The sequence below is a fragment of the Melopsittacus undulatus genome, chromosome 3, assembly GCF_012275295.1.
Source record: "Melopsittacus undulatus isolate bMelUnd1 chromosome 3, bMelUnd1.mat.Z, whole genome shotgun sequence".
NCBI lineage: Eukaryota > Metazoa > Chordata > Aves > Psittaciformes > Psittaculidae > Melopsittacus > Melopsittacus undulatus.
The window spans coordinates 69,836,670-69,864,496 of NC_047529.1; the positions used below are offsets into that span (position 1 = coordinate 69,836,670).

Sequence of the window (27,827 nt, forward strand, 5' to 3'; positions counted from 1 at the left end):
TGATACAGGGTAGAAAGGAAGCGTTGACACCTCCCGTACGAAGACAGGCTGAGAAAGTTGGGGCTGTTCAGCCTGGAGAAGAGAAGGCTGCATGGAGACCTCATAGCAGCCTTCCAGTATCTGAAGGGGGCCTATAGGGATGCTGGTGAAGGACTATTCATTAGGGACTGTAATGAGAGGAAAAGGGGTAATGGGTTGAAACTTAAACAGGGGAAGTTTAGATTGGATATAAGGAGGAAGTTCTTTACTGTTAGGGTGGTGAGGCACTGGAATGGGTTGCACAGGGAGTTTGTGAATGTTTGATCCCTGGCAGTGTCCAAGTCCAGGTTGGACAGAGCCTTGGGTGTTATGGTTTAGTGTGAGTTGTCCCTGCCCATGGCAGAGGGGTTGGAACTTGATGATCTTCAGAGCAATCCCAGGCACAGCTACAGGTTGGGCAAAAAGGAAATTCATGGTAGTCCTGCAGAAAAGGACTTGGGGGTGTTAGTCAATGAGAAAATGAACATGAGCCAGCAGTGTGCACTCACAGCCCAGAAAGCCAACCATATCCTGAGCTGCATCAAAAGGAGCGTGACCAGCAGGTTGAAAGACGTGATCCTGCCCCTCTACTCTGCTCTTGTGAGACCTCACTTGGAGTATTGTCTGCAGTTCTGGTGTCCTCAACTTAAAAAGGACATGGAACTGTTAGAACAAGTCCAGAGGAGGGCCACGAGGATGATCAGGGGACTGGAGCACCTCCCGTATGAAGACAGGCTGAGAAAGTTGGGGCTGTTCAGCCTGGAGAAGAGAAGGCTGCGTGGAGACCTCATAGCAGCCTTCCAGTATCTGAAGGCGGCCTACAGGGATGCTGGAGAGGGACTATTCATTAGGGACTGTAGTGATAGGACAAGGGGTAATGGGTTGAAACTTAAACAGCAGAGGTTTAGGCTTGATATAAGGAAGAAATTCTTTACTGTAAGGGTGGTGAGGCACTGGAATGGGTTGCCCAGGGAGGCTGTGAATGCTCCATCCCCGGCAGTGTTCAAGACCAGGTTGGATGAAGCCTTGGGTGATATGGTTTAGTGTGAGGTGTCCCTGCCCATGGCAGGGGGGTTGGAACTAGGTGATCTTAAGGTCCTTTCCAATCCTAACTATTCTATGATTCTATGATCTTAAGGTCCTTTCCAGCCTTAACTATTCTATGATTCTATGACAAAGACTTGGGTGACATGGTTTAGTGTGAGGTGCCCCTGCCCATGGCTGGAGGGGTTTGAACTTAATGATCTTAAGGTCCTTTCCAACCCTAACTATTCTATGATCCTATGATTCTATAATTGGGGTACTCAGAATCCTCTTGCCCCCTTCCAGTTTAACCCTTCTTTTATTACAGCATTAACACTAGCAGAAAATGCCTAGACTTTGGAAGAAATTGAGCAGCATACTTTCTTCTTCAATTTCTAAAGCAAACAAAGAATGAGCAGTGATGTCCTTGGACAATGCAGTTAAAAAGAGCGATGATTCCAGGCACAGTGCAATGCAGTTACACCTTCTCCATAGAAAAATGAAGTTGAGCATATATTCCCTACAAGGTCACTGCAAAGCTCTTCTCAACTACCTGATGTGACAAAAGAGACCTACCCCTTTTCAAGTATTAGAGAATAAAGGATGGCTAACTCTTGATGCATGGAGAAACCCAGGAAATTATCATTTCTCCATTACTGTATGCAAGGCTGTTTATTGTTTGTACCCAAATTAAAGGTTTCTTACTTCACATATTCTGCAAACCTTTCAATTAAAGCAGGCAAAAAGAGGGAAGTGTTCATTCCTACACACATTAACCAAAAGAAGATAAATAGAAAATAATGAAGCTCAAAACCAATAAAACAAAGATACAAAACAAAACACACACACAAGAAAAAAAACCAACAAAAAAAACCCAGAAAACCACAACACAGCAAAACCCAACAAAACCTAGAAAAAAAACAACCCCAAACAACCCACCACCCAAAGAAAACCCAATGAAAAAACAAACCCAAACATATATGTGCATTTTGGATAGAAAATTGCAAATGCCTTTGAACACAAGGGCAACATATGGAGAAATTCATCCAGTAAACCGTTCTTGCTCCCCTAAATATCATGTGTCTGACTAAAGAACAGGGTGGACATGTGTCAAGTAAAGTCAAATATCTGTTTACCTATCATTATCACATTCTTACAACCGTTTAAGTTTTACCACTTTTTAACTGCCGCACAAGGAAGTGTGAGGAGTGCTGGTAAAGCATAACTAGAACCTTAATGTATTTATGAAAGTGTACAGATTAATTAGAATGCTTCAAACACTTACTGGACAGTGATAATTCTCCAAATTCTCTAGCTAAAGGGAGATACAGCAACTGCACATACAAGCATCCCTATGTATATCACACATCAACACAAACAGTTTTTATATAACAGTGCACTGTGAAAGTAGTTGTCCTGGGTTCAGCAGTAGCAGTCATTTTTCTCCTTCTTGGTAGCTGGTGCAGCACTGTGTTTTGACTTTTGGCCTGGGAACGGTGCTGATATCACCAATGTTTTTAGTTACTGCTCAAATGCTTACTCTGACCAAGGACTTTCTGAGCCTCATGCTCTGCTAGGGAGGAGGGGAGGCCGGGAGGAAGCAGAGACAGGACACCTGACCCAGGCTAGCCAAAGAGGTATTCCATACCATAGCACGTCATGCCCAGGATGTAACCGAGAGTTACCCGGAAGAGCTAGTGCTCTGGGGGTTGGAGGAGGTATCGGTCAGTGCTCGGTTGGGCAGGGTGGGGTGAGTTATCGGTCAATGGGTGGTGAGGTGTTGTATTCTCTTCACTTGTTATTTCCTTTATCATTATTATTATTATTATTATTATTAGTGGTTGCAGTAGTGATTTATGTTATACCTTAGTTATTAAACTGTTCTTATCTCAACCCATGGGAATTCTTTCAGTTCTCCTCCACAACTCTCCAGGAGTTGGGGGAGAAAGGGGGGGAGTAAGTGCATGAGCTGTGTGGCTGGGTTTAAACCACGACAGTAGCACATGGCCATTTGCTAGCAGCTCGAAAATCACTTTGCATTCTTTTTTGTACAGTGGTTTCAGCTCTTAGACATGGGCCTCTGTTGTTTTTCACTAGTTGGAGGTGTGTAGCCTAAAGCAGACTGGCAGTACTGCATTTAAAAAGCCCCAAAATTTTCTGTCCAATTGAAAATAACTCTAAATGACGACAAATCTGCAAGGCATTCCATACTGGGTTTAGCTCCACTATTCATACTTTGTTCTCCAGAAATGGAAAAAAATGTCAAGGGTCTGGCTATAGGACAAATTCAATACAAAATGTGTTTATGATGAGATCACTTTGTTCTCCCCTTTAATGGCACATGGCCTTACTGAAAGCAAAAGAGCTGGAAGACACAGAACTCAGTTAAGCACCAAAACCAAAAAAACTTACCTCTACCTGCACCTGGACATTGTCAGGTTTGTTTTCAGCAAATGAACATTTTCTGGTCTGTCCTCTCCTGTGACCAAATTTGCATTTGTTCCTCAGGACTTGCTCATCATCTTCAATGGGTCTCCGCACATACTTGAAACGATCCTTAAGGGCCCGTTTCCACAGCAACTGCATGGAAAAAAATATTATGTCATTACCAGAATCTTTCTAAAATTTGCTCCGTTCCTAAAGCAGGTCACTTTGTTTTATCTAATTCTACTTTATAAAAAAGCATTTGCCACTAAGCAGAAAAAGACTCTATAGGGTGGCGTCAGTATATTGTGGCTTCAGGTCTGAAGGAAACACAAGCATCTGTGGTATATGATGATGGGAACTAAACAGCCAGGCTACTGGCACCACCCTAGTTTGTTCAGGATCATGGCAATTGAACCTAAGGGCTAGATTTATGCAAGATAATCAGGCCTGTCTGTGAAACTGCAGTTTGCTTTCTTTTTGTCAGCTCTTTCTTTGGGATGCTCCATTCATGACAACAGGTCATGAAACTACACAGTGAATCAGATCAGCTCACTGATGCCACAGAAAACTAATGGTGTTTTTTTAGTGGATTATTTTTTCTCCTCCTCTGACAGGATCTGCCTGGTTGTGCAGTTGTACAATTATTATATATAACACAAGGGAGTGGGAAAGACACAGGGGGATGCTCCTGTTTGCAGAGAGCCTACAGTTGCACTGGATCAAGTGTATTATTAAACAGAACTCAAAATTTCTGAATTAAAATGATAATTTAAGTAGGTCTTAGTGTTTGTGAGACCCCTCAAGACATAAAAATTGCAATTTAAAGGCAGTTCTGCACTGCAAGTAGATGCAGACCCTGTTTAATGGAGCCATTCATCACTCCCTGGCAACCAAAGATGGAATTTATGTGGTCCCACTGCTTCTATCACACTTGTGTCCTTTTTTACTTGGGTACCGAAAATTCACTTCTGAAGACTGAATGGACAGCAACTTCCTTATGCATCCTTATGGACAGACACCCGTTTACCTGCAGTCCCTGGCTGGGGATTCTGTGATGGGGTCCAGCTTCGTTAACTACCAACACTTGGAGAAGAAATTATAAAGCAATGACTGCTAAACAGATCTGCATGCAAAACTGGCAATTGCGATTATTGGAAATGTTTCACCAGTTCCTCAAAAGCAGCTGCTTCTTCCAGTAATTGAGGGGTTTTCAAAAGTCAGAGTGAACAAAAATTAGTCAGGGAAGTGACTTCAAATGACAGGACGTGGCAAGAGAGATTCAAGCAGCTGTTACCTTATTTTCTAAAATCAACTCCAGTATTATGCTCACTTAACACTACACTCAAGCCTGTACAGCTGACATAACTGAAACAAATAAAAACAGAAGAAGGATTACCCCAAATTTCTTGCCAACTTTGTGACCTTTACTAATAAAGGTCACACAATTTTAAGGGTTAACTTAGGTGTAAACTGGAATTCAGTAAAAGAAGACTAAGAAGTAGTGACTTTCTTTACAGCAAGTCTGACATGCCTGCCTTTCTCACCCACAGGATACGGTTAGGAGGATTTTTTAACAGACAGTGGTGAAGGCAGCATGACCATATCTTTCCTCTGCTGAACATACTGCACCCACCTCCCTGGGGCACTAGCTGACTTACAGGCCCTCAATCCTAACAGCAAGACCTCTATTAGTGGAGGAAAATGACAGTGGAAAAGCTCCAAGGACAAAACTCCTGTAGCATCTAACTTGGCTCTTCTTGAGGAGACCTGGGCCAGCCCATGCCCTTCCTGGAGGGATGCTTTCTACCACCCACCAATGAGCCCTTACAGAAATATCCTCTCACTGCCAGTCACACCTGAACATCCAAGAACTGGAAAGGAAACAAATCCATCTGCATTTCTAGTATGTAAATTCCAGGCTTTGGATTCTGCCAGAACAGGAGTCATGACATCACCATCCTGAACACAAGGAAAAAGAGCCACTGCTTCCAAAAGCGTTAAGGTGACAACACATGAAAATCCCACTTGCTGTCTGCCTGAACCATTAAGGTTCCTAACTATGTTTACAGTTCTGTCCTATGCATTTACATTTTGACGTAAAAACCCCAAAATGACATGCCTAGCAACATTTATTTGGATCATTGTTATTTTAAAGCTGTTGAGAAGCAGACAAACAAAAACCTTACCTTAATGCTTCTCTGAAGTGTTCAACAGATGTTAAAATATTTTAAAACATGATCATCCCAGAATATATTAGCAGCTGACAATTTTAATATCCCCTTAGTTGAGTTTTACATAGTTTCTTTCTTTTGAAAACTTTTGTTTGGCTGGAAGACATTTTTGCTTATTCTTCCACATGACAGAATATGCTGACACCTATACAGAGCTTTAAATATCCCTCAAAGTTCAAAACATTCATCTGTTTTATCCTCTCACCCTCAGATAAAATAAGAGTTCTAACTAAGTCTATTTTTGTACTAGGATTCCCATAAGATTAGACAAGTCCCTTCTCACATACCTATGTCATGAATGAGACTATGAGCATATACATTTATGGGGTTATTCTAGTGGGTAACATGTCTTCTAAAAGGGATGCCTTTGTAACTGTTTTTTAGCTGATAACTTTATTTTCTGTTAATTTCCACACACACACTCAAAAAGCTCCAAACAGCCCACCCAAACCACCCCAGGAAGGTTTACAATGTTTGTAAGGGAGCAGAAGGATTAGTCTGTGTCTATCTGACATAGAAGGGAAAGGATTACACACAGATTAAAAGCAGTAATTTACTAGCGAATAATCATTTTGCGTGCAGCAGTTACATAAATAAGGCATGTCAGCACAGTCATCCCGGGCTTCACTGGTGTCACGGCACCCCTTGACAGTCTCAAGCTCAAGGGAGCTGCTTACGCAAAGCCCATTGGCAAGCTGTGCGGGTGAGAGAGCCCTCTCTTTTCCTTCCTCATGTAACATAGATTCTTTAAACTGAGCAATTTTCAACACGTTGTCTGAAATGAAATAAAATAAGGGCAGTGACTCTTTCCAAATGGCTGATTGTAACCCTTGTAAAAAAGATAAATACAAATAGAACAGTGGTCAATTATTATATTTTATTATTATTTTATTTTTCTTATATACTTTCAATGTACTATTAAAAATTATTATAATGTCTAATTATTATAAATAAACAAGTTTAAGGCACTCAAAACCTCTCAATAAGCAATATTTTACATCTTACAAGACCTGTGAATCAATACTGTTATCAGGACCAGCAAGCAGCAGGTCTTAAAGTCTTGTGTAAACCTGGGTCAATTTTAAAAGAAAAGCCTACAAAAACTTCACATTTTTCAGTCGCTGAAGACTCTTCTGAGAAAAGATGAAGGAATAGTGGTTAGCCAATTTGGCTGCTGTTGTTCATTTGTTTCTTAAAAACATATGAATTCAGTTTTACTGCAAGCCTCATGCCAAGTAGCTCTGCAAATGTGGTAGGGTTTGTTTTAGGCTGTTTCTCTTGTAACACAACTATCTCTAATCAAGAAAAAAGAAGTATTTATAGCCTTTATGATCATGAAGGAAGAACAAAATGTCTAACAGTATGGCAAATAAAAATAGCAATTCATTCTCACCCCCTTGTCTAAAGTTAAGTATACAGACATACACCTTTTTTCATACCTCAACCAAGGCAACAGAGAGGGGCCAACCTAGAAGTGTTGGACTAGCAATATTGAGAACAGCTAATTCCAGCTTCCTTGCTTACTTACGGTGGTTTCTTCCAGATATGCCTTCTAGTAAGCATGAGAGAAATATCAAAATAAAAGAACAACTCTGAAGTCTCTGCCCCACCACATAACTTCTCCAGCACTAGTTCTGGGATTGATCTGGAAAATGATGAGCCCTTAGAACAAGGGAGTTATAAGCAGTTTCACCCCCTCTATGGTCCTGCTGCAATTAAAGCCCTTTGAAAGCCTGGCTTAAAAATATGTTTTTGAAAGTTAAAGGCTGTAAAAAGGTCTTTGGACCTGACCTGAATGTCATCTCAGCTCCCCTTCACTAAGGGAGACAGATGAAGCCTTAGCATGACCCGGGACCGTGGCTGAGGACCCCCACTGGTGTATTCAGATAGGCGTCCTGATTGAAAATAAGGGCGGACTGTTGCGCTCTCATCCTTCTGTTCCCTTTCTCCTCTCTGAGATGTGCTTGTTTTCTTTCGTCCCTTCCCTCCTGCAATGCCTGGACTTAAGGGAGAACTAGAATAGCCACCCCTTAATCCTCCTATTTTTTTTGCTTTATTTTCAAAATTATTTATTTGGCTTTCTGCAGTAACTGCACACAAGAGATATATTTATATACATTTAAAGCTAACAATCACCACTGAGTCTTACAAGCTTTTACAAGATGCTATAAAAGAATCACATGGCAAAGCAATGATGTGAAGTCAAAAGGTGAATACTGTCCTCTGAGACCACAGATAAGTACCAGAGTTCACAAGAGTGAAAAAAATGTAGTTCAAATTTAAGTCATCTCCTTCCACTGCTTTCTTTTCTGTCCCCACTGAGATCACAACCAGTGTTTTTAAATAATTATTTTTCTTTTAAATTAGGCCTAGATTCCAGACATACTTAAACCAGTGGTATTACTACACATTGTAGCTAGATATCTAACACACAAGTGATTATAGTAAATTGCAAAAGCCTCAGTCATGTTACTTCTCATGCAATTTCCTAAAGACTCAGCTTCTTTGTTTACAAACAAAAATAAGTCACATTTACTTAAATCTATCCTTTGGGAAAAATCAATCCAGAAAGCAAAGGTACCCAACAAGCAGCCAGGGACTTCATGTACAGGTCTGCATGATCTCACGGCCTTAAGGAATGGCTATAACTAGATTAATTTTTAATTAAAGTCATGAAAGAAGAATGTAATATGCCAAAACACATTAAAGTGAAGCTTACAGCTCTGAATACAGCCAGTATATAAGAAATCAATACTGATTTCCTCTGATGTAGGTTATTTTCTTGTGAATGTTTATATGGAAAAAAAACCCAAACAATAAACAGAAAAAACAAACAAACAAAACCTGTATTTTACAAGATGAAGTACTCTTTACAGTACTTACAAAGCCATTCCCATCTTCATCAAGGAAGGGGTATGCCTGCAGCAAAGCATTGACAACGATGTTATATTGCTGACTGTTCGGATACCTGTGCAAACAAGACAGAGACGTAAAATGAATAGTTGGTATTCTAGACAGTACCAAACACTGTCTAGAGTCTATACTGAGCTACATTAAATAAACTATTTCTCAGACTATTGATTCCCCTCTGAATAACAAGGGGAACAGCTTTAAGGTCTCCATGAAATCTTCCTATTGGCTTTAACAAGCTTCAGGCCCTTAGCCTCCTCTATTTAAGCAAGCTTATTAAAAAGAATGGTTTTACATCCATTTGAAAACTTGATTCTGCAGCTAATAGGTAATACCCCCAAATAAATCTAACAATGTTTACTCACAGTGATCCTTCTAGGTATTTTGTCATGTCTGCTTGTAAAAATTCAATGATTCTTATTCTCATACTGTGATCAGGGCATTTTTTTTCTGCTAATATGCACTTGACATCATAAGGGAAGTCTGGCAAAGCATAAGAACTTGTCCACTGCAATGTCTTGTATCTTGCAAAAAATGATTTCAGATTTTTTCTGTAAAGGAAAATATTATATCAACATGATCACATCATTCTATGGGAATGCAGACAGGAAAATAAAATACAAGAAAAAACTCAACACAAAGGAAAGTTGTTGCTATAGAAATTCAGATCTTCCTCTCTTGGCTTCTACATAAAGCATATCTACAAAAGCTGCAATCAATATGGGATTAAAACCAGATGTCAAATGTGAAATGTTATAATCAGCAGACACTAGAAGGTTGCCCCTATCTGAAAGCAAAAGGCAGATGAAGTCACTGGGAACTTCCTACTGTTGCAAATAACTTTATCTGTCATCGTTTATGTTTCCTACCAGTTCTGCTAACTTATGAGTGAGAGTAAGACCAACAGCTTAATTGAATAAAATACTATCCATGTCATTAGTTAAGACGGTCCTCCCAAAGGGGAAAGCAAGGAAGGAATGAAAGCAATTACCATCAGCACGTGGCTGGAAATAAAGCAGGCACGGCCCCTAAGTACCTGCAGCTCCTCTCCCAAGACCACCATCAACACTGTCTACAGATGTTGCACCCCAGCTGAGGTGAGCCTTAGGCAGGATACCACCACTGGTTACCCAAATGCTTCCCACCTCCAGAAAGCCTGCCAAACCCTAATTCTGAAGGAACAGAGGGAAAGGTAAAGATAAATTGAGTTGGAAGTCAATCAAGAGCCACCTTGAAAATAGAGTGGTCCTGGCAGCCTTAGACAGCTTTCCAGTCATAATGGTCTAGACAACAAAGAAATCTCAAATGAGAAGCAAAGACAACAAAAAAGTCCTGTTACGTAGGTGGTATGTTTAATTTAGACTGCAGAAAGCAATTTGGAAAAAAAAAGAGTAGATTTTTAAAAGAATTTTAAAAATAAAATAGTATCATTATAGATGAAAAATGTAGGTGCCTACATGATCTGTCTAAATTAATCATCTGTAGTCCCTCTCTATTCACTAAGGAAACGAACACCACTGAAGAATGACAGAGCAACCAAAGATATCTAAATCAGTCCAGGTGTTCTCTCTTATCTATTTCCCTCTGCTAATGATGAAGGAAATTAAGATAGGTACTAAAGTTGTTGAAATATGTGTTCTATATGCTTCAAGTTAAGAATTACCCACTTGGGGGATATAAGGGAAACCTCCCACACAAAAACTTGTGGCTGGACTAGGTGTGCTCCGGTGTCCCTTCCAAGCTGTACTAGATTTTGAGTCTATGAAAGTTATGGAGGGAAATACTGCTAGATTTCATCCAGTCAACATACACAAGTTTTCATTCCTTAAATAAATAAATGAAGGTCTCTATTGTAGCCTATAAGCGAGAGCTAAGCATATAAATAAGAGCTGTGAACAGATTTTTAGTAAGGCCTTCACTGGAAGGTTTTGCTATCCAGACTCTTTCAGATAAGGATGTTAAAAACAAACAACAACCAACAACAACCAATGGCCAAAAAGAGAAACAACAAAAAACATGGTAGCCACTATCTTTAAGCTGGCAAAATGAACTGCAATACCAATGAATGAGCATTTGCAATAGCTTTATTTACACCAGTTTGGAAGACTACTATATACCTGGGAGGCACCTCATTTTGAGCCAGTTACAACCTTAGTATCTTCTTGAGTGGATTAGCCTGTGACTTTCAACCTTGTTGACCTGGTTATGCTGCCACAATAACTTGGGATCTTTTAATGTAACTTGCAGGTTAGCAAAAGCTCTACAGCCATGACACAACTGCACCAAACCCAGCACTATGACAAATTGTTACGCAGTGCAGACAGGAAAAAAACCCAAACAAACAACCCCCAAACCCCTCATCTAATCCTCACAGTTATATTCACAGTAGTAGCAGTACTCACAGCACTACCACTTCCCCATGTAAAACAGGTACAAAATAGTCAGGACTGCTGTCTCTCCAAGCTCACCGGATTGTATGGGACACAGATGATTAACAGTACATGCAAATTGCAGTGAACTTCTATTAGTACTTTGCAGTCTCAAAAGAAGAAAAAGCTGTGCAAGAGTGACAACATATCCACATAGACACATTCATGTCCTTATTTGGTGATAACCTAATACACAAATGGGAAATTAAAACCCAGTCCAGATTCTGAAATCACTTGGAAATCCCTCCTATGCAAATAAAGTGCAGATGTTCAGTGTAGCATCAAGGAGCAATGTAGCCTATCAGTTGGAATCCTGTACTTTCACCAACTTTACTGATAAAAGTGATGTAGCAGACAGGCTGCAAGTTACTACATACTCTTCAACATGGTATATCATTTAAACTAGGTCAAAAATGGACAGAAGTTTAAGCATGTGTTAATTTGTATCTGAGCAGCACTAACATCAATGAAGCTGCCCCTTTTTGAGAAGGTGGTTCAAAGTTTAGAAGGTTCAGTTCAGACAAACTGAACTATACCCAGTTACTTGAAGAAATAAAGGTTTCTTGCAGCTGGGATAGCAAATAGCCAGGGAAGCATGGGAACTCTCCCCTCTGCCAGTCCCTTCACATTTACCAATACAACAAATATGCTCCAAATTCCATTTCACTTCAGCTTTACCCAATACAAAATACTTCATTTCTGTCCAAATAAAATCCAAAAATTACTTTAGTCTCCACAGTGCAAGAGATTAAATATTTTTCTAGGTTTGCTGGAATCATTGCTGTTGAGGAGGCATGTTAAATACGTGCAGTAATATTTTACAGTGAAATAGAAGTTTATTTGAAAAAAGACACCACTCCACACTACATCCTCAGAAAAGTTTGCATGCAAATTTGTTTAACTAAAAGAATAGTTCAGTTAAACTGCACACACACTGGGATTTATGAACATAGCCAAGACCTTCTGTGATTGTGGAGAACAGATCACAACAGTTGGAGATTTAGGTACAAGCATACATAGCCTGTTTCTAACCAACCCTCCCTGGTCTTCCAGCTAACCTGAGACAGACATAAGATCCAAATCCCAAAATGCAAATTGCCACATCCTTTTTTTTTTTTCCTCTCGGTTCTGAAGACTTTTGGTGCTGTAACTAAATCTGATGGCTAACTCCTGCCAAGTGTCAGCCCCCTCTCCCTCACTGTCATATGTCTCTACCCCTTTCCTACTGGTACTGGGAAGCCTCTAACCTTGTGGCAAGTTACTTTAAGAAGCTACAAGTGAAAAAGTTCTTAATTTTTCCTCACAGTTTAGTTTTCTCACAGTTTAGGTTCCCAAAACGTCTCCCCACAAGGTAAGAGAAAGCAAACGAAGCAAGCTTTATGTTTAACTGCAATATGGAAATACATGCTAAGAATCATCTCCTCAGCAAGGCCACAACTAGTCACACTGCTGTTGACCCCTCAACTTTTGTAGATTACCATTTTACTTACTGTGCTAAGTCACATCAGTGTTTCACACAGCTATTTCTTCCTGTGGCTCCATTACATTGCTCATGCACAACGTATTTACCAAGACAAAAAAGTGTAAAATAAATCATTTTGAGAGGAGCCATTTGTTTCCTTCAGCTGGGAAAAAAAACCCCAACCCAAAATCAACCGACCAAGAGCAACAACAAAACACAAAAAAAAACCCAACAAAAAAAAAAAAACAACCAAAAAACCCCCAAAAAAACACCTACTTGAACTGTATAACTTCTGGCATCCCTAATCCCAGGGAAATCTTATTTTACTGCCAAAAAGGCAGAGGATTACACACTTGCAGTGTCACTCAGACCACCAAAGGTTTCAGACTTCACTGGAGAGAAGAGCAGTGAGTGAACACATCATGATGGTCTCCAAGCTCACTGTCCTGTGCAACTTCACACAAAGACACAGAGCTGCCTGAATTAGCTGTAACAAGGTAGTAAAAATAATCTTGGTGTCAATATAGACAGCGATAGCAGTGCAAAGTGTAGTAGGGTCCTAGAAACAAGATCATAATTAGGCTTTGTCAATTTTAAGCTACTTGAGCATACTGGTAAGAAGGATCAGTTTCCTGTATCTTTTTAGTTCATTTAGGAATAAAAGTGACTTAAAAGCTAACTGAGCACAGGCATATAGATGCTGTGTGCAACTAGCTTTTATTATTACCAGCTTTATGGAGATCATGAGTCTAGAGCACCCATTATTACACCTTGCATCAGCTCAGGCCCCAGTTAATCAGAGGATATCACAGCTGAGCAGAACTTTGCTGACATCAGTGGGTTCCCATGTTCAGTTCATCCAAATAAAACTCAGCACATGAGTGGAGCCTCAATGGATTCCCATTGTCACAGGTTCAGGCTTAACCTTTCATGTATCTACACCACACATCAGCAAGAGACTCCTGTCTGAATATTTGTTGGATAGAAAAAAGCCTATGTCTACAAAGTCAAGAAAAAAAAAGAAGAGAAAACATGGAATTTGCAGATGTGAAGAAAAGGAAAAGTCTGCAGCTGTAGAAAATGTTCCATTTCCCCAACTCATATATAATACACTTTCAACTTTATGACAATGTTTAAAGTTGTAAAGGTTATTTCACCAAAAGGAAAAGATTATGACAGTGAAATATCAAAAAAACCCTTTTCCCCCTCTTAATAGCAGGATAAAATAGTGTTCTCTTTTTCTATTCACACTTTTGAGATCAGTGTCTGAAAGCTTCTCATGCCTTTTTGTTCATGTTCTTCATTGCCATTCCTACTTTCCAGGACAAATGCAGTTTCCCAGTTACTCCCTAGAGCTTGGGACTAGTAGTCTACCTAGTGCTTGATGAGGTCTTTTAATTTTCCAGTTCCCACTAAATGTATGGCCAGGTATCCTTTAGACTGAACAAGGAGTTACCAGCAGCAGTGTTAGCTCCAGGCAGGCTAGGACGCAGGAGTAGAGACACACCATGGCTGCCTATTTCCCAGAGCAGCTCCTGTTTCAGTTTATCCTACAGTACCCTTGCAATAGAAACCATCACATTCAGGACAAGCACAAAATTCCAGACAAAATTAATCAGCTTAAAAAACATAGTCAGAGAGGGGCAGGCACAAACATCTTCTAGAGGGAGTCAAGATTTTTTGACAGTTTCCATTCTGAGGAGCTGCATCATATAAGTGAAGGCTCTGCACTTCCATCTCATGCAAGGGCAGCAGCTGTAGGTCACAGACAGGGGGAGAGAAAACGCTCCTTGGGGAATCTGACTGACAGAACTGCCAGCTAAATCAGGCTACTTTAAAGAAACAGGGTTTATTTGTATTCACCCATGTAAGATGAGTTATACTGCATCCAAATAACTTTATTTTTTTGCTTGTTTGTTTTAATGATTTTGCTAAACCTAAACAACACAATGCAATTAGTATTTCCTGAGAGTCATTTGTAAGACTGGTATGGAAAAGCAAAACAACACAAAAGCAAAACACCGCACAAAAAGAAAACATTGTCGAAGACTAAACATAGGGGGGTTTTCTGGCTTCTTTTCATGTCCATGGGAACTAATTGAATAAAAATCATCACATCTACTAGAAATAATTCTATTACATCAGCAGTAAAGTTTCTCCACAGAAGCCAGGAAGCTCTTCAGTTACATATATGTACAAAGGCACAGGATGGCTGAGATTTTTTTGTAGGACTATTGCTGCATAAGTGTATGTATGTATACATATAAAAGTAGTAATTATTTTTTTGTGTAAGGGAAACAAAATCATCAGAAATAGTGGACTCAGTGACAATTTCTTAAGCTAGCAGCTCTTTTTTATTTTTTCCTTTCTTCTTTTTAAAGTACAAGCATGTTTCTGATAAAATACATTAAACACAGACCAACAGTACTAATGTATGGGTAGTGGGGAAGCAAAGGAAGCAGTGCTGTGAAGATCACTAGCAGAATGATGTGCCAGAATTAAACCACACTTCAGATGCACTTTCTCAGTAGTCTCTGCATTGGTCTTTAGTCAGACCAAACTAGATGCAAGACTACCCTAACTAAGAAGGCGTACAGCATCATTACTGTGGCTCCATGCTGTGCTCACCTCCAGTGCCTATCAGTGGGTTTTTCATTGCAGCAGGCAAGCCAGCTGCATGGAGGAAATGAACAGCAGTTTGCAAGCATACATGCATGGCCATCTTGGAGGTATGTCTATTTTCAAATACATCTTCCAGTTCATTGTCCTTGCTATCAGCTCAAATTTAGGCAGACACCAGCACCAATATGCTGTCAATGCTGCGAATGGTTTTATTGGTATATGAACACTTAGTAGGCCCAGGTTTAGTTGGGCACTGACTATATCTTCCAAACTCACAGCAAACAGAAAAGCTCAAGGCTGTCAGGGCTGTCTAGAACACCTGTTATCCTGCTTGTGCACATCAGCCAGCTCTGAGCAAATTATTGCAAGGCATTCAAACAGTGAATCTGTTACACAACACTCAAGAGTTACAGAACACGTTTTTACAGACAGAATATATGTACAAATAAAGCTGTATCAGGACATCACTCTTGAAGGAAAACAGTCAGACTGTTATATTGGAAACAGTGAAAAGAGGATACATTAGGGACATCATTTGACAAACATCTTGAGGAAAGGCAGACAGAATGTATAAACCAACCAATAAAAGGTTAGTTTTTCACAGGACTATCAGGTATTTACAAGTAATGACAGCCTCTGTCATAGCAACAAGATAAACACCAGACTGCCAGGAGACATCAAACTGCTGATACTCTGATACAGAAAAGCAGGTATAGGGGAAGTGTATTTATCGAATCATCCTCTGTAGCTATTTTATTATCTTCACACAAAAGCACTTCTTCAAGATTAATCTTCCTGGGAGACTGACAAAAAGACAGACTATTTTTACTTCTGTAATTGCTAGCAGTTTTCTCACAGAAGTAACCTGCAAACCTCATCTGCTTACACATATGCACAATTTCAATGCAAAAGAAATGAAATTATACAATTGCTGCATTGGCTGACTTTCTATTTTTGTGTTCAATCAATCTTCCTTGATTTTTGTAATATTTAGTAATAAAGAGTGTATTTAACACAGCTGTTAGGACTACCTCCACAGGAAGCACAGAGACACGGTGCTAATAATCTAGAAAAGCACCCATTAATTCATTTTAAGCAAAACCATGACACCCACTGAAGCTGTAGTTGCATGGGTGCTTTGGGGGGGGGAAAAACCCAAGCAGAAACCCAACCCAACTTTTAAACTCTTTTATAGAATAGAGTAAATGAACGAGAAAACAGAGGCTACAAAAGTTACACTGGCCGGATAACAATCATTTGAACTGTACATTTAAACCATCCCTACTGAATGAAACTAACCCCTGACAGAACTCACTCTAGAAGAGCTTATATGAAACTGCTCTGCTGCCATATAGCCAACTGGGTACAAACACCCACTAAGGAAGAGTGGGAGCCATCATTGCTCTAGCTGCTCTTTCAAATCTGTTTCTCACCAGCAAGGCCAAGTACCTACCTTCTTTCTTACTTGGAATAAAACAGTTTTCTTTGTACAACCATCTCCCTATATTACTACATTTTCCCTTTCCCCATAAGTTAAGATGAGAGACTAGGGGAAAGAAACAAATGCACAGACATTTAAGCATTATGAATTTAAAATAATGGAAGAAATTCATTATCTGATTTAACAGAAATATCAATTAACATTATACCAAAATACAATAAATAGCCACCCTTAATGTGATGTGAAAAATCACTTTTCACCACCACACCTAAATCCATAAACTGGAACTTGAGTGAAAAAAACAAACCAACCAACCTAGCATTCAAAGTATATTAGCAGAGCAGACAGCAGGATTACTTTTATACTCCAGACTAAGAATCTATCATTACATTCTAGTCAAAGCAACTTTTTCTGCTCCTGTGATCAAATTTCTAAAACATCTTCTTTAGCCCTTCACAACCTGCTTATACCTGGCATAATCCCCTCAAGCATATAAAATGTTAAATTTCCCATTGGTTATTGAAAATGCAGTGAGTGGGTACTTTATGGAAAGGCAGGCAGGAAGGAGGGGGTGTGTGTGGGAAAAATCAAACCTAAACTCTATAAAATTGTGTTTGTCAGTATGGGTCAAGTCACAGACATAGCTAAAACAGCAGCATTCACATCCAAAAATAGTACTTAACTTGGGATGAACCTAGTTCAGCAGTTAGGGATGCAAGGGCTCTTCAAGTCCATCCTCAGTCCTAGTCAGTTAAACAGCTGCTTCTGAGAAAGATGTTTGCCAGCTTCTCATCTGACCTTTAAAGATAAGCCCTCATAAAATTTACTCAGGTCTCCAAGACTACAAATCATCACAGCTCCACTGACTTTCAGGGCATCTACTACTTCACTGAGAAGGGGCACTTCATTTACAACAGCAGGCTTCCGTCCTCCTCTGCTTGCCTACCCCAGGGTGAAATGGCACTGCTCTTCTGCAGTCCCTTTCCCTTAAGAAGCCATTATAGACCTTTGAAAGTTCTGTACTGACAACATTTGCTGAGAACATTTCCTAAAGCCGGTCTATTCTGGGTTTCACTGATTCATATAACTCATTTAAAACTCCTCATACAGCACAAGGCCAATTACTCATCATTAATTAAAAATAAGTATCCTTTGGAAGCACAGGCTAAAATCCATCATTACATGATCATATTAATGGTTTGTTCCAAGGGTTTTAAGCGATTCGGGTTTGCTTCTTTTATAACAATGCTGACAGGATCTTTAGGTTTTGAGGTTTTTGTTGTTTTCTTTTGAAGCTCATAGCAGGACTTTATTTTAAAACCATTAACTGTGATTCACTAAGCTCTCTACTCTGTTCCCAGACAGCCTTATCCCCAACTCCTTGTTACTTTTTTTAAGTGATAAAAATAGACTTCTTTTTGCAAGAAGACCTTCCCTATCTCAGAATAGTGAACATATCAATCGAACCTAAGGGGGAGAATTATAGCAGGGGTAGAAATTACGGCAGGTGGGAGCACAAGGGGATAACTAAACTTCACAAACAAGAAAACATTGCCTTGAAAGAGGAATGGGGCTCTTCCAATACTAAGTGCCCATCTCAAAGAAGAAAAGAGTATGTAGGAAAAAAGAAGGGGGAAAGAAAAAGAAACTGCCCCCAGCACTTCACCTCACCTCCAGTTTTTAGGGAGCCTCATTTTGATACCCAAGGAAAATGAGCATACAAAAGCAATTGCCATGCTCATCTTCCTGAGTGCTATATTTAAGATGACTCAAATGTGAATATTTTTATAGCCATATTCCACTCTGTAGTGATTAATTCACCAGATTGCTGTTGAAAACACATCTGTAAAAAAGGCTTTTTAAAAACTGGACAAAACCAAACCTATAAATTGCTCTCTGCATAAGATAACATGTGAGACAGTGAGGAAGGGGTGAGGATGGGGGGCCAGAAAAAACACTGTTAGACTATTTAATTCAGTAAAATCTTACCAAATTCCTGCTTCTGCTGTTTTCTAAATATACCTGGGTATACCTGAACCTGTCCTCCAATAATTAGGATAACTTTTCATAAGTTATCTCTTTAGTCTTAACAAAGCAAAAAGAAGTGTTTATGTGGGTCTTGAAAGGTAACAAAGATTTAGTAAATGCATTATAAATTACTCACTTTTGCTTTAGCACTCTGTGATCAATTAGTCCTGCTTCCTTTTCAGCTGAGCACAGATATTTTTTCTGCTCTACAGGACCAGAAGAATTTAACATTTGTCTGTCGGTAGCCCTGAAAGAATTAATAAATTATTTAATTAATAAACAAATAGTTATTTAACATTAATTATTATTTATTTAATAAATATTTTCACTGTCACATTTTTAACAACTTATAGAAAAAGATACTTTAGGTTTCTAAAATACTAGTGTCAGAAATAGAAAAGGAGAGAAATTATCATACTTATTGAACAGTTATGACTTTATGTGATGCTGATATCTCTTAATCAGCCTTGCAGTTCAATTATCAGACTCTGAGAAGTTAAAAGGAGAATTGTTAATATTCTGCAGTGATATTCTAATCACTACATTGATACAAAACCCAAGAAAATAAACCTTCTCAGAAGTGCAGGACAACTGCCATCTTCATAATCTGGCATCTCTGGGAATAACTAAACATTACAATATTCTAGGAGAGGGGTGAAAGAGTGATTTACATGGTATTATAAGGCAGTTTCTATTCAACTAGAACTTTGTAGTTTCGTTTCTTCCAGAGATTAAGTAAGTCCATATTGAACCTTCAAGTCAGCCTCATTTTTCCATGTATTTCTTCTCCTTTTGTTGGTAGAAGCAAACATCAGCATTTTTACCCTGCACTGGGGGAAAAGCAGAGCTAAGATAGGGGCTATTATTATGCTGCCAAGAATTCATAGCTGTCATCAACCATCTGGGGAGGGGGGGATGATATAGCTTTCTTCCTGAACCTCATCTCCTCAGAACCTCCCAACTTCAAAGATGCTTTATAAACTGTTCCAGCTTCAGCTTCACTCACACATGAAAGGCTACTATTGGAAGCCACAGACTTTTCACAAATCAGTATTTTTCAGCTTTCCAGTTAAAACAAACAAACAAAAAATCCAGTATGTTCTCTGTGTTGGTTTTAGAAACAATCTTGAATTGGAAAAGATCTTGCTATTTACCTGGTAATATCTATGGGCAAGCTCCTCATACGCACATAAACAGTTTCTATTGCATGACCCAGAACACTTCCACTTAATAGAGACAGACACAAGACAGATGGTTTTTCAGTGTCCTAATCCAAACTGCTGGAGATGCAAGTCACGCTAGGTGTCATTTCACAAGTCTGCTACTTCCACATGGAAAGTGTTCACCTACCATACTCAAAACTCCATGCCAGACTTCTGTTTCTAGCAGAAAGGTGAGCTGAGCAAAATTTGCATGCAGTTAGAAAACATGCTAAGGACAGCAGGGTAAAGAAGTGGCCAGCCAGGAGTGCACCAACAAGCACTGTGGATAGCATACACGTAAGAAATATGACAGGGACCAAGACTGCAATTCAGCCTAACATAACTGGGCAACAAAAGAAATGGAAGCTTACTTCTCATATACTGTGGATCTATTAATTTTTGGTTTTGTTTCATATTCTGTTCCTCTGTGTCAAAGCAGCATACCAAGGAAAAAAAAAAAAGCTACTTTAAAACAGTGCCTCATACACTTTCTTCTAGTTATGAGTCCTTGATTTAGGTCAAAAGAAATTATTCTTACAGGAGTTTGCTCAAGATGCACCAGACAAAATAATTTCTAACTGCATCACAAATGCAAGCACTCCAGAGGGTTAGGGCCATCTGTGTATGAGGATATAGCCTATAAGAAAATACTGTTTTTACCACAGGAGCTTTTCTATCACTCTATACCACAAGCTGCATAGAATATAATGATTTTTTACTCATCCAAAAATACATGACTCAATGCATTTCTTAAATTTGCGTGAGTTTTATTCTGTGGTTCTTGACTCTGACACAGAAAATGTCTCAGCAACAGCAGCTTGTTTACTTTACTTCCCAATAAACAGAGGAATACCAGCAACTTACTTTCCAGGCAAGACATCTAGGTAGGACAGATTTTAAGGTGTATTCTATTATATTCACTAATAATTAAAATTTCAGCATTTTATTTTTTGGAGTCTGAAGAACTTCACAGAAAAGGTGTACCCTCACACTACAGCAGCTCTATGCCCTTTGTGAGACAGTATGGCCTGATTACAGGGGCTGAGAAGTACACAGGGAACAGTCATCTGAGAGGCAATCTAGCCAAATTTCCCTGACAGTCAAGGATAAAACCTAAATATTCAGAGCAGCATTCTCACTGCCTTAAGCAGGACAGGTTTTCTTCTCCATCTCCCTGCTGAAATCACTATGTATCTGCCACCCTTTGCATGAAGTACAGGGACCGCATACAGCAGTCTTCACAACAGACACTTGCTCTTCCCTCCAAAGAGGAAGCTTCCTATAAATCAAGTGAGGCAGGACCCTGGAGCAGGGAAAAAAGACTGGCTGTGATTGTATACTTCAGGTCTCTGATAAATCATAATTGCAGTAACATCATATTCTTCCTACACTCTCTTTCCCTCCAATGACGCAGGACTATTTACCCAAGGGGTTTCATAAATACAAGGACAAGAGGATATATCATGTGAGCAAGTTTAGTTATGCTCACAAGTGCAATTTGCCTGGAAATAATCCAGTCATCATCATTTACCATGCTTTGGTTTGCACCATGGAGTCATCTCAGAATGCACAAACTGGACTCCTTTAGGATCAAGGCAAATGCAATGAAGAATGCTCTACAAATCTGTTCCTACTGGGCTACAACTGTGTACTAATACAGGATTAGTGCTAGAGTCCTTCCCTTCAAAAAAGTGCTTTTTGCATCCATGACAAGCCATTCTCTGCTGTCAGAATTCTTTGGCTTAGAAGGGAGCATTCAGAGCTCAGGATGTCCCTCTTCAGCCAATACACCAGAAAAAAAAAAAAAAACCAACCAAAAAAACCTGCAAGATTTACAATAGATTGGAATGAAGGGGTTGGATAGGGGAGAAACCAGTCAACCCACCTACTCCAAAACACCCAACCAACCCACACCAAAACACGCAACCAAAAAACCCTCCAAACCAGACCACAAAACCACCAACCTCTGCCCCCACCAAAGAAACCACAGGCAAGTTAAAAATAAAAAAAAAAAAGAAAAAATAAAGAAAAAAAGCAGAATGTGCCCAATTAAGACAATTTTGTTTCTAAAAAATCTATCTAGTTCCATACAGTGGGATCATTAAATGCTTACACCTAGATCAAATTCAGAGCTTTTCTGGAGAGACTGTATTTAAATACCTGTGACACAAATACCATCTCTGACTAAATGATGATTTTACTCCCAGACTTGCAAATATTTAGAAGTGCTTCACAACCTTAATATCACAAATACAGAAAGTTTTAGCTATGATGGACAGCTTTGGATGAAGCTTGATGATGCCTCATCCAAATGAAAACCAGGTCCTACAACTGGAAGTAAAAAGCAGCTTTAATTAATGGTGTTGCTCAGGAATGCTGCTGCCCTTTTTAAAACCACAAGGCAACAACCTTTTTTTTTGCATTTCACATGATGTTAGAGATATTCAAAGTACAAAAATCAGCTACAAATTAGAGCTGATGAGCTAGCAAATATGAGTTTTAAAGTGTTACAAAAAGAATGCAACTATACCAAAAAATGGTATATTCTGTGCCATATACAAACTCACCCACTAATTATTTCTGGAAATTTTTGATAAGCTGTTTCACAGTCATATGTCAGGGATTTTAGACCACTCTTTTGTTGCTGATATTTATTGATCAGGTCCATCAGCACTGCCTGGTGCCCAATCTTCTTCACCAGCTGCTGCACCATACGATCATTAAGAGCCAGAAGAGCTGCTCCACTTACTTCTTCTTCTGCAGATCAAAGGGAATTCAAGAATTTCTGAAAAATAACTTTACAGTTACAGTAACTTCTATATGCCAAAAAACACCGTGACAGATCAGCGCCAAGAATGCTTTCTGCTCCTGATGGTCTTCAATTGTTAAAAAGCTGGTTTAGATTCTGTCCTTTTCCTAACAGTGCCAGGAGTCCCAGTCACTGGCCAGATACTTTCCCTTGACAAAAAGCCAAAAAGCAGTGCACTGACTATTTTAATGCTTTAAATCAGGTCTTGCTTAGACCACAGCAGACTGTTACTTGATTAAGGAAGGAAAGCAAAGGTTTTTTTTAAGAAAACGCATAACAAATAGCCTGTTGACATAACAGATTGTCATGCACTCTTCTGTAGAGCGTTTATATACTCAGGCAGAAAACATTTACACAGTACAATTGCATTGTTTCAAAAGATTTATGAAATATAAAGTAGGCCTTTTTAAACTGGCAGCTTGGTTTTAGGTGTATCTATTTACATTCAGGCTTAATCTCACCCCCCAGAATTTCTCAGAGACTTCATAATAAGCCTGAACACTTATTTTGATTTATCATATCTAGGTTAGTCATAATTAATTTCTGTGAGTCTGAAGCTAATACACATATACACATGCCCCCCTCCCCCCCCAAAAAAAAAAGGGTAGGCACTACCAACTTAAAGGCACAGAAAGAAATACTAAACAAACTCCACACAAACAACAGAAATGCTTACCACGAAACTTAGGAACTAGTTCACCTAAATTTCTCTGTCTCAACCAGTTGCAGACTTGATCAACCGACCAATTTTCCATCTTCAGGTGTTGCAATGCAAGATTTCACTACGAAATTAAAAGAAAGGATTATTTTTATGCCAAGCTCCAACACTTCATAGGGAAAAAAGAAACGTACTTGACAAATAATGTTGCACTTACATGCTCTGAATAAAACAAGTACAAAATAATCCCACTAATGCCAGCTACAAGTGGCAGTCTCCCTGGATCCTTTTCTTCACCTCCTCTCCCTTCCCTGCTTTCCCTCTGTTTTAAAAGACAGTCTCATTTCTTATAAAATACGACCTGCTCCCGTACCATTAACACCCAGGTTTCCACACAGAGGAGAGTAAAGGTGTGAAATTCACCACCACGCTCCTCAGGAAACGGCTGACATTTCACAGAAAGAAAAAAAACCCAAACCACCCCACCATCAGACAAGATTCTATCACACATATGTTTAGAGTCAATCAAGCACCTTAACCCTTTCAGCACCACCAAGCAGGTACTCAGGCGAATACTTAACCCACAATTACCAGCAATTAGGAGCAATAAAGCTCCTGGAAAAGATAGGGGAGGGGGCAGCTCCTCCTGTTAGCTCTGTCATTGAGGCTCCAGTGCTTCTCGGGAAAATGCTCCGGGCGCCCCGCGAAGGAAGAGAGCACAGAGACGAGACCTAGACCCCGATCCCTATACCTGGTAAGTCTATTTAGCACGTCTCTTGTGAGCCTCCCCGAAGGGCCGGTTTCAGCAGGGGTGAGGGGGGAACCTCGCTTTCCAAAACGAGCTGCAACCTCAGAAGATAATTTGCAAAGCCAAAGCTTGTCCTGCTCTGTCAATTCCTTGACAGTGGAAAACTCTCTCTGAGGGTGATTTAGCCCTAGTGCACAAAGGAGCATCCAGTGCTGTATGACTGTACTTGCAATTCACAACAAACAATATCAGAGGAACTTATTCAGGCAAGGGCTTGTTTGTTTTGAATTTTTGTTGTTTTGTTTGTTTGGGGTTTTTTTTTTCAGTTGAAAACACGAGTGCCTGGCATCATTGGCCAAACCTTTCTTTTCCTAAAATGTACCCATGCACAACCTCTGAGCCTGCAGTGAGCTCATGGGCTCTAACACCAGGGTTCGTCCACACAAACCTCACCAAGATCCGGCCCACTGAACTACAAAAACCCCAAACCAATCCCCGAAAAAGCCCCATGCACCACCCTTGAATAAAAACATCCTTATTTTTATCCTTCACCAACAGGAAACCCCCAAAACAGATTCACTTCAGCTTGTGCTCTTGTGCCACTAGACTTCACCAACTTTAGAAGGGTTAAGCTTAAGAGGAATGTCTTTCTGAATTACATGAGTGGATTTAATTTGATGTGACAACAGTAGCCATACAAGTCCTCCCCCAGGCTAAATAGCAATAACAGGGTGTGAAAAGTCATTATTTGTTGAGAAGTCTGGTGTAAATTAAAAGTCACACCTTCCTGTCACACTTCTTACTTCCTTACAAAGAGCAAGGTAAAAAAAAAAAAGGAAAAAGAAAGGAAAAAGCACCCCAAACTTAAAAGATAAAACCAAATGCAAAGCAGAAAGATACTTGCCTTAACAGCCAAGCAGTGTGAAAGTAGCAAGATACATTGAAATGGTGGAAAAAGTCCTGCTTCATCCTACAAGAAGAAACTCCCTAAGACTCGATTTGGAGTTTTAGACAGCAGGCGTTCTTCATTGTAGTGCTGGGCACACATGCGAATCATTTCACAAAGGTGAGCACTCCTGGAGTCCACAAGCAGCATCAATATTCAACAAACTTATGCATATTTACAACCTTTCCGGGAAATGTCTTACATATTCATGACATTTCCTGGAACTAATTTTAATATTTGCATTTTAATTATTCATGCACTTTTCTTGCTGAGTGGTGGTCTCAAGGGGTCTCTGATGGTTCTCAATACTCTTCTGCTGACTGATCTCTGTGTTTGCGCATGTGAAAAGACTCTTGTGTAGTACTTAACAATCGTTTCTGTGTTTTAGGTTAGTTTGTTCCAATATCTTGAATAAACCAGTCTGTCTTGGTCATTCCTTTCTTACCTACATAGGATACTCTTGTTTTATACACACCCCAAGGTCGCACCGGCCCATCTTACTCTCAACAAAGCTGTCCCAGTTTACAACCTAACATCTTGCTCTCAACAGAGTGGTCCCAATTTACAGCTCAGCATTTTAGCTTACAATATGTGCTAAGGGTCACTACCCACAAATACTTTGAAATGCTTCTCAAAAGTTATTTCACTTACTTGCATATATTATGGATAAAGGAGATAATCAAAGAGCACATGAGACTACTAGAAGCATTATGGAGGCAAATGAGAAAAACTGAGCATGGATGCCGAGATTTGTCTTCATTAATGATTCTATTTATTACAGTAGCATCAAAAGACTACCTTGTGAAGTGTTCCCTGAGCTTGGTGTGGTAAAATATATGATTATTTATGTTCTTCAGTTAACTCTTAAAAGTCTGAATATGTTAAAAATCAATGACAGTGTTTTAAAGTCAGACAGTATTTACAGCATAACTTCAAATAAAATTCAGAATAGTTCTACATATTAATGATCCCTCTCTGTTAACAAATACAGCCCATTATTACAGCCCATAATAAATACTGGGAACCATTTCTTCAAACACCTGAGGTAAATGCTTATCATTAGGATTTAACCAGCTGTGATTGATGAAATTAATAAAGATTAATTTTCCCTAGGATGAGCCAGGATAACACTTGTTTTTACTGTAAAATCCCATAGTTGATTTTCCAGCCTGGTTGATTCTATGATTCTGTGAAAATCTTGATGGTTTTAATCAGATCAAGCTAAAGACCATCTATGCTACAGATTTCTACACAATAACAAGAGATGAGGTTCCTGACCAGCACACCTGTGCTGGCAAAGACATACTGTGCATGCACTAATTTACTGTGCAGCTGTTTTATGAGAAGATACAATGAGCTACCATCAACTTGAAGTGACACTTATAAATGAATAACCATATACATCAAAACATTTTAGACAAGAAAAGTGAGTTCTTATATCTAGTATATGTGTTGGTTTGTGAGAGACTCTATGCCATCAAAGGTTACAAATACCACAGCCTTTAACAGGCCTCCATGTGGATGTCACTGAGGTTCTAATTAAGGTTAATTTTAGTACATTTTAATACAAGACTGAGGAATGTGATATGTGCATATCTATACATCACAGCTGTGTGGTGCATATTGTAAAAGGCCGGGTCTCAAAGTTGGCTTAGCAAAGGACTGCAGCTCCTGTCACTGAGAGGTGCAGAGATATTGGATAGTTAAGCCCTGTAGTGTGATTCCACAGCAGCCTAAATCACAACAGTCACAATCCAGCTCTCTTCTTTGCAGCCATCTGTGCTATCATGCAGTTAGCAGAGCAGGCTAAGCTGAAAACACAATTATTTTGATATGGTGGGTTTTGAATGGATCAGTGCCTTTAAACATCTCCCTGGCCAACTGAGTGAAAATAGGTGGTGGAACCATACCCCTAGATTCATCAAGGTGCAGACTGATCATTGTTACAGTGCATTATAACAACAAAGATTTCTGTCTTAATGGAGGAATGACTTGTAAAGTTAGACCAGAAAACCAAACTGTAAGTAGCAACTATTCCACATCCAAAAACAATTGGGAAATGTCTCACCTCGTTTCCCTCAAATAATTTTTCTTGGATTATACTGGCCCTGCTTCTTGCAAGACTACTCTCAGTCCCATTTGAAACCCATTCAAGCTTTTCTGGTGAATAACGTGGAATACTCATAGTGGTGAAGCTAAGCCATTAATTACTGAGAAGGATGGGTGCAAGTTTCTATTATTTGCTTGCTCAATTCTTGATTTAGAACCATAAATCAGTTCAGAAAGATGAACTAGTAGTCAGTCTTCATGACCTTACAAAAAATGGTTAAGGTTAACTGAAAATAATAGCTTACCCAATCTATTCTGATAGAAAAGGGTGAGTGGCAATTTGTAAGTGCTTCAGTTGGCACCTCAAAGCTGCTAATGTTTGACAAAGCCACTTTCTTGTTCCTGAGGGACGAATACAGAAACCTTTTTAGCCTGGGTGACGTTTAGAAAGAGATACATATCCCTAAGTGAGTCTGCATAGCTGAGCTATGGAATAAATTTGGTCTCCTATGTGGAATCACATGGATACATGACATTTACATGAGTTTCCCAGATCTGCAGAGCACTTACACCTTTGATGCTGAAGAGGTGTTTCAAAACTCATCAACTAAATTTTGTACATATACTTTAATTGGTTTTAGTCTGTAATACAACCTGCACCCAAAGTAAGATTTTTTTTTTGCCATGTTTGAACAGTGAAACAATCTACCAGTGCAGCTGGAATAAATTTTAAAGAGGGAAAAAATATTTTTGAGGATTTTCCCCTCAGAACTCTGTACTTGCACTGTCTTTCCAGATTCACAGTGACTGCAACAAACAATTGC

General features: G+C 39.4%; 1 protein-coding gene across 1 annotated transcript in view; it reads right to left on the minus strand.

Moving 5' to 3' along the window:
- The window catches only part of SAMD3 (sterile alpha motif domain containing 3), a 38,555-nt gene extending 15,198 nt beyond the window's left edge, over positions 1-23,357 (minus strand). The window contains exons 1-6 of the mRNA XM_034060977.1: positions 23,279-23,357; positions 22,361-22,550; positions 18,728-18,838; positions 8,975-9,160; positions 8,583-8,667; positions 3,454-3,621 (exon numbers count right to left, since the gene is read on the minus strand). Of these exons, the coding sequence (XP_033916868.1) occupies positions 3,454-3,621; positions 8,583-8,667; positions 8,975-9,160; positions 18,728-18,838; positions 22,361-22,550; positions 23,279-23,357 (819 nt within the window). The remainder of the gene's footprint in view (positions 1-3,453; positions 3,622-8,582; positions 8,668-8,974; positions 9,161-18,727; positions 18,839-22,360; positions 22,551-23,278) is intronic.
- Positions 23,358-27,827: the final 4,470 nt, after the last annotated feature.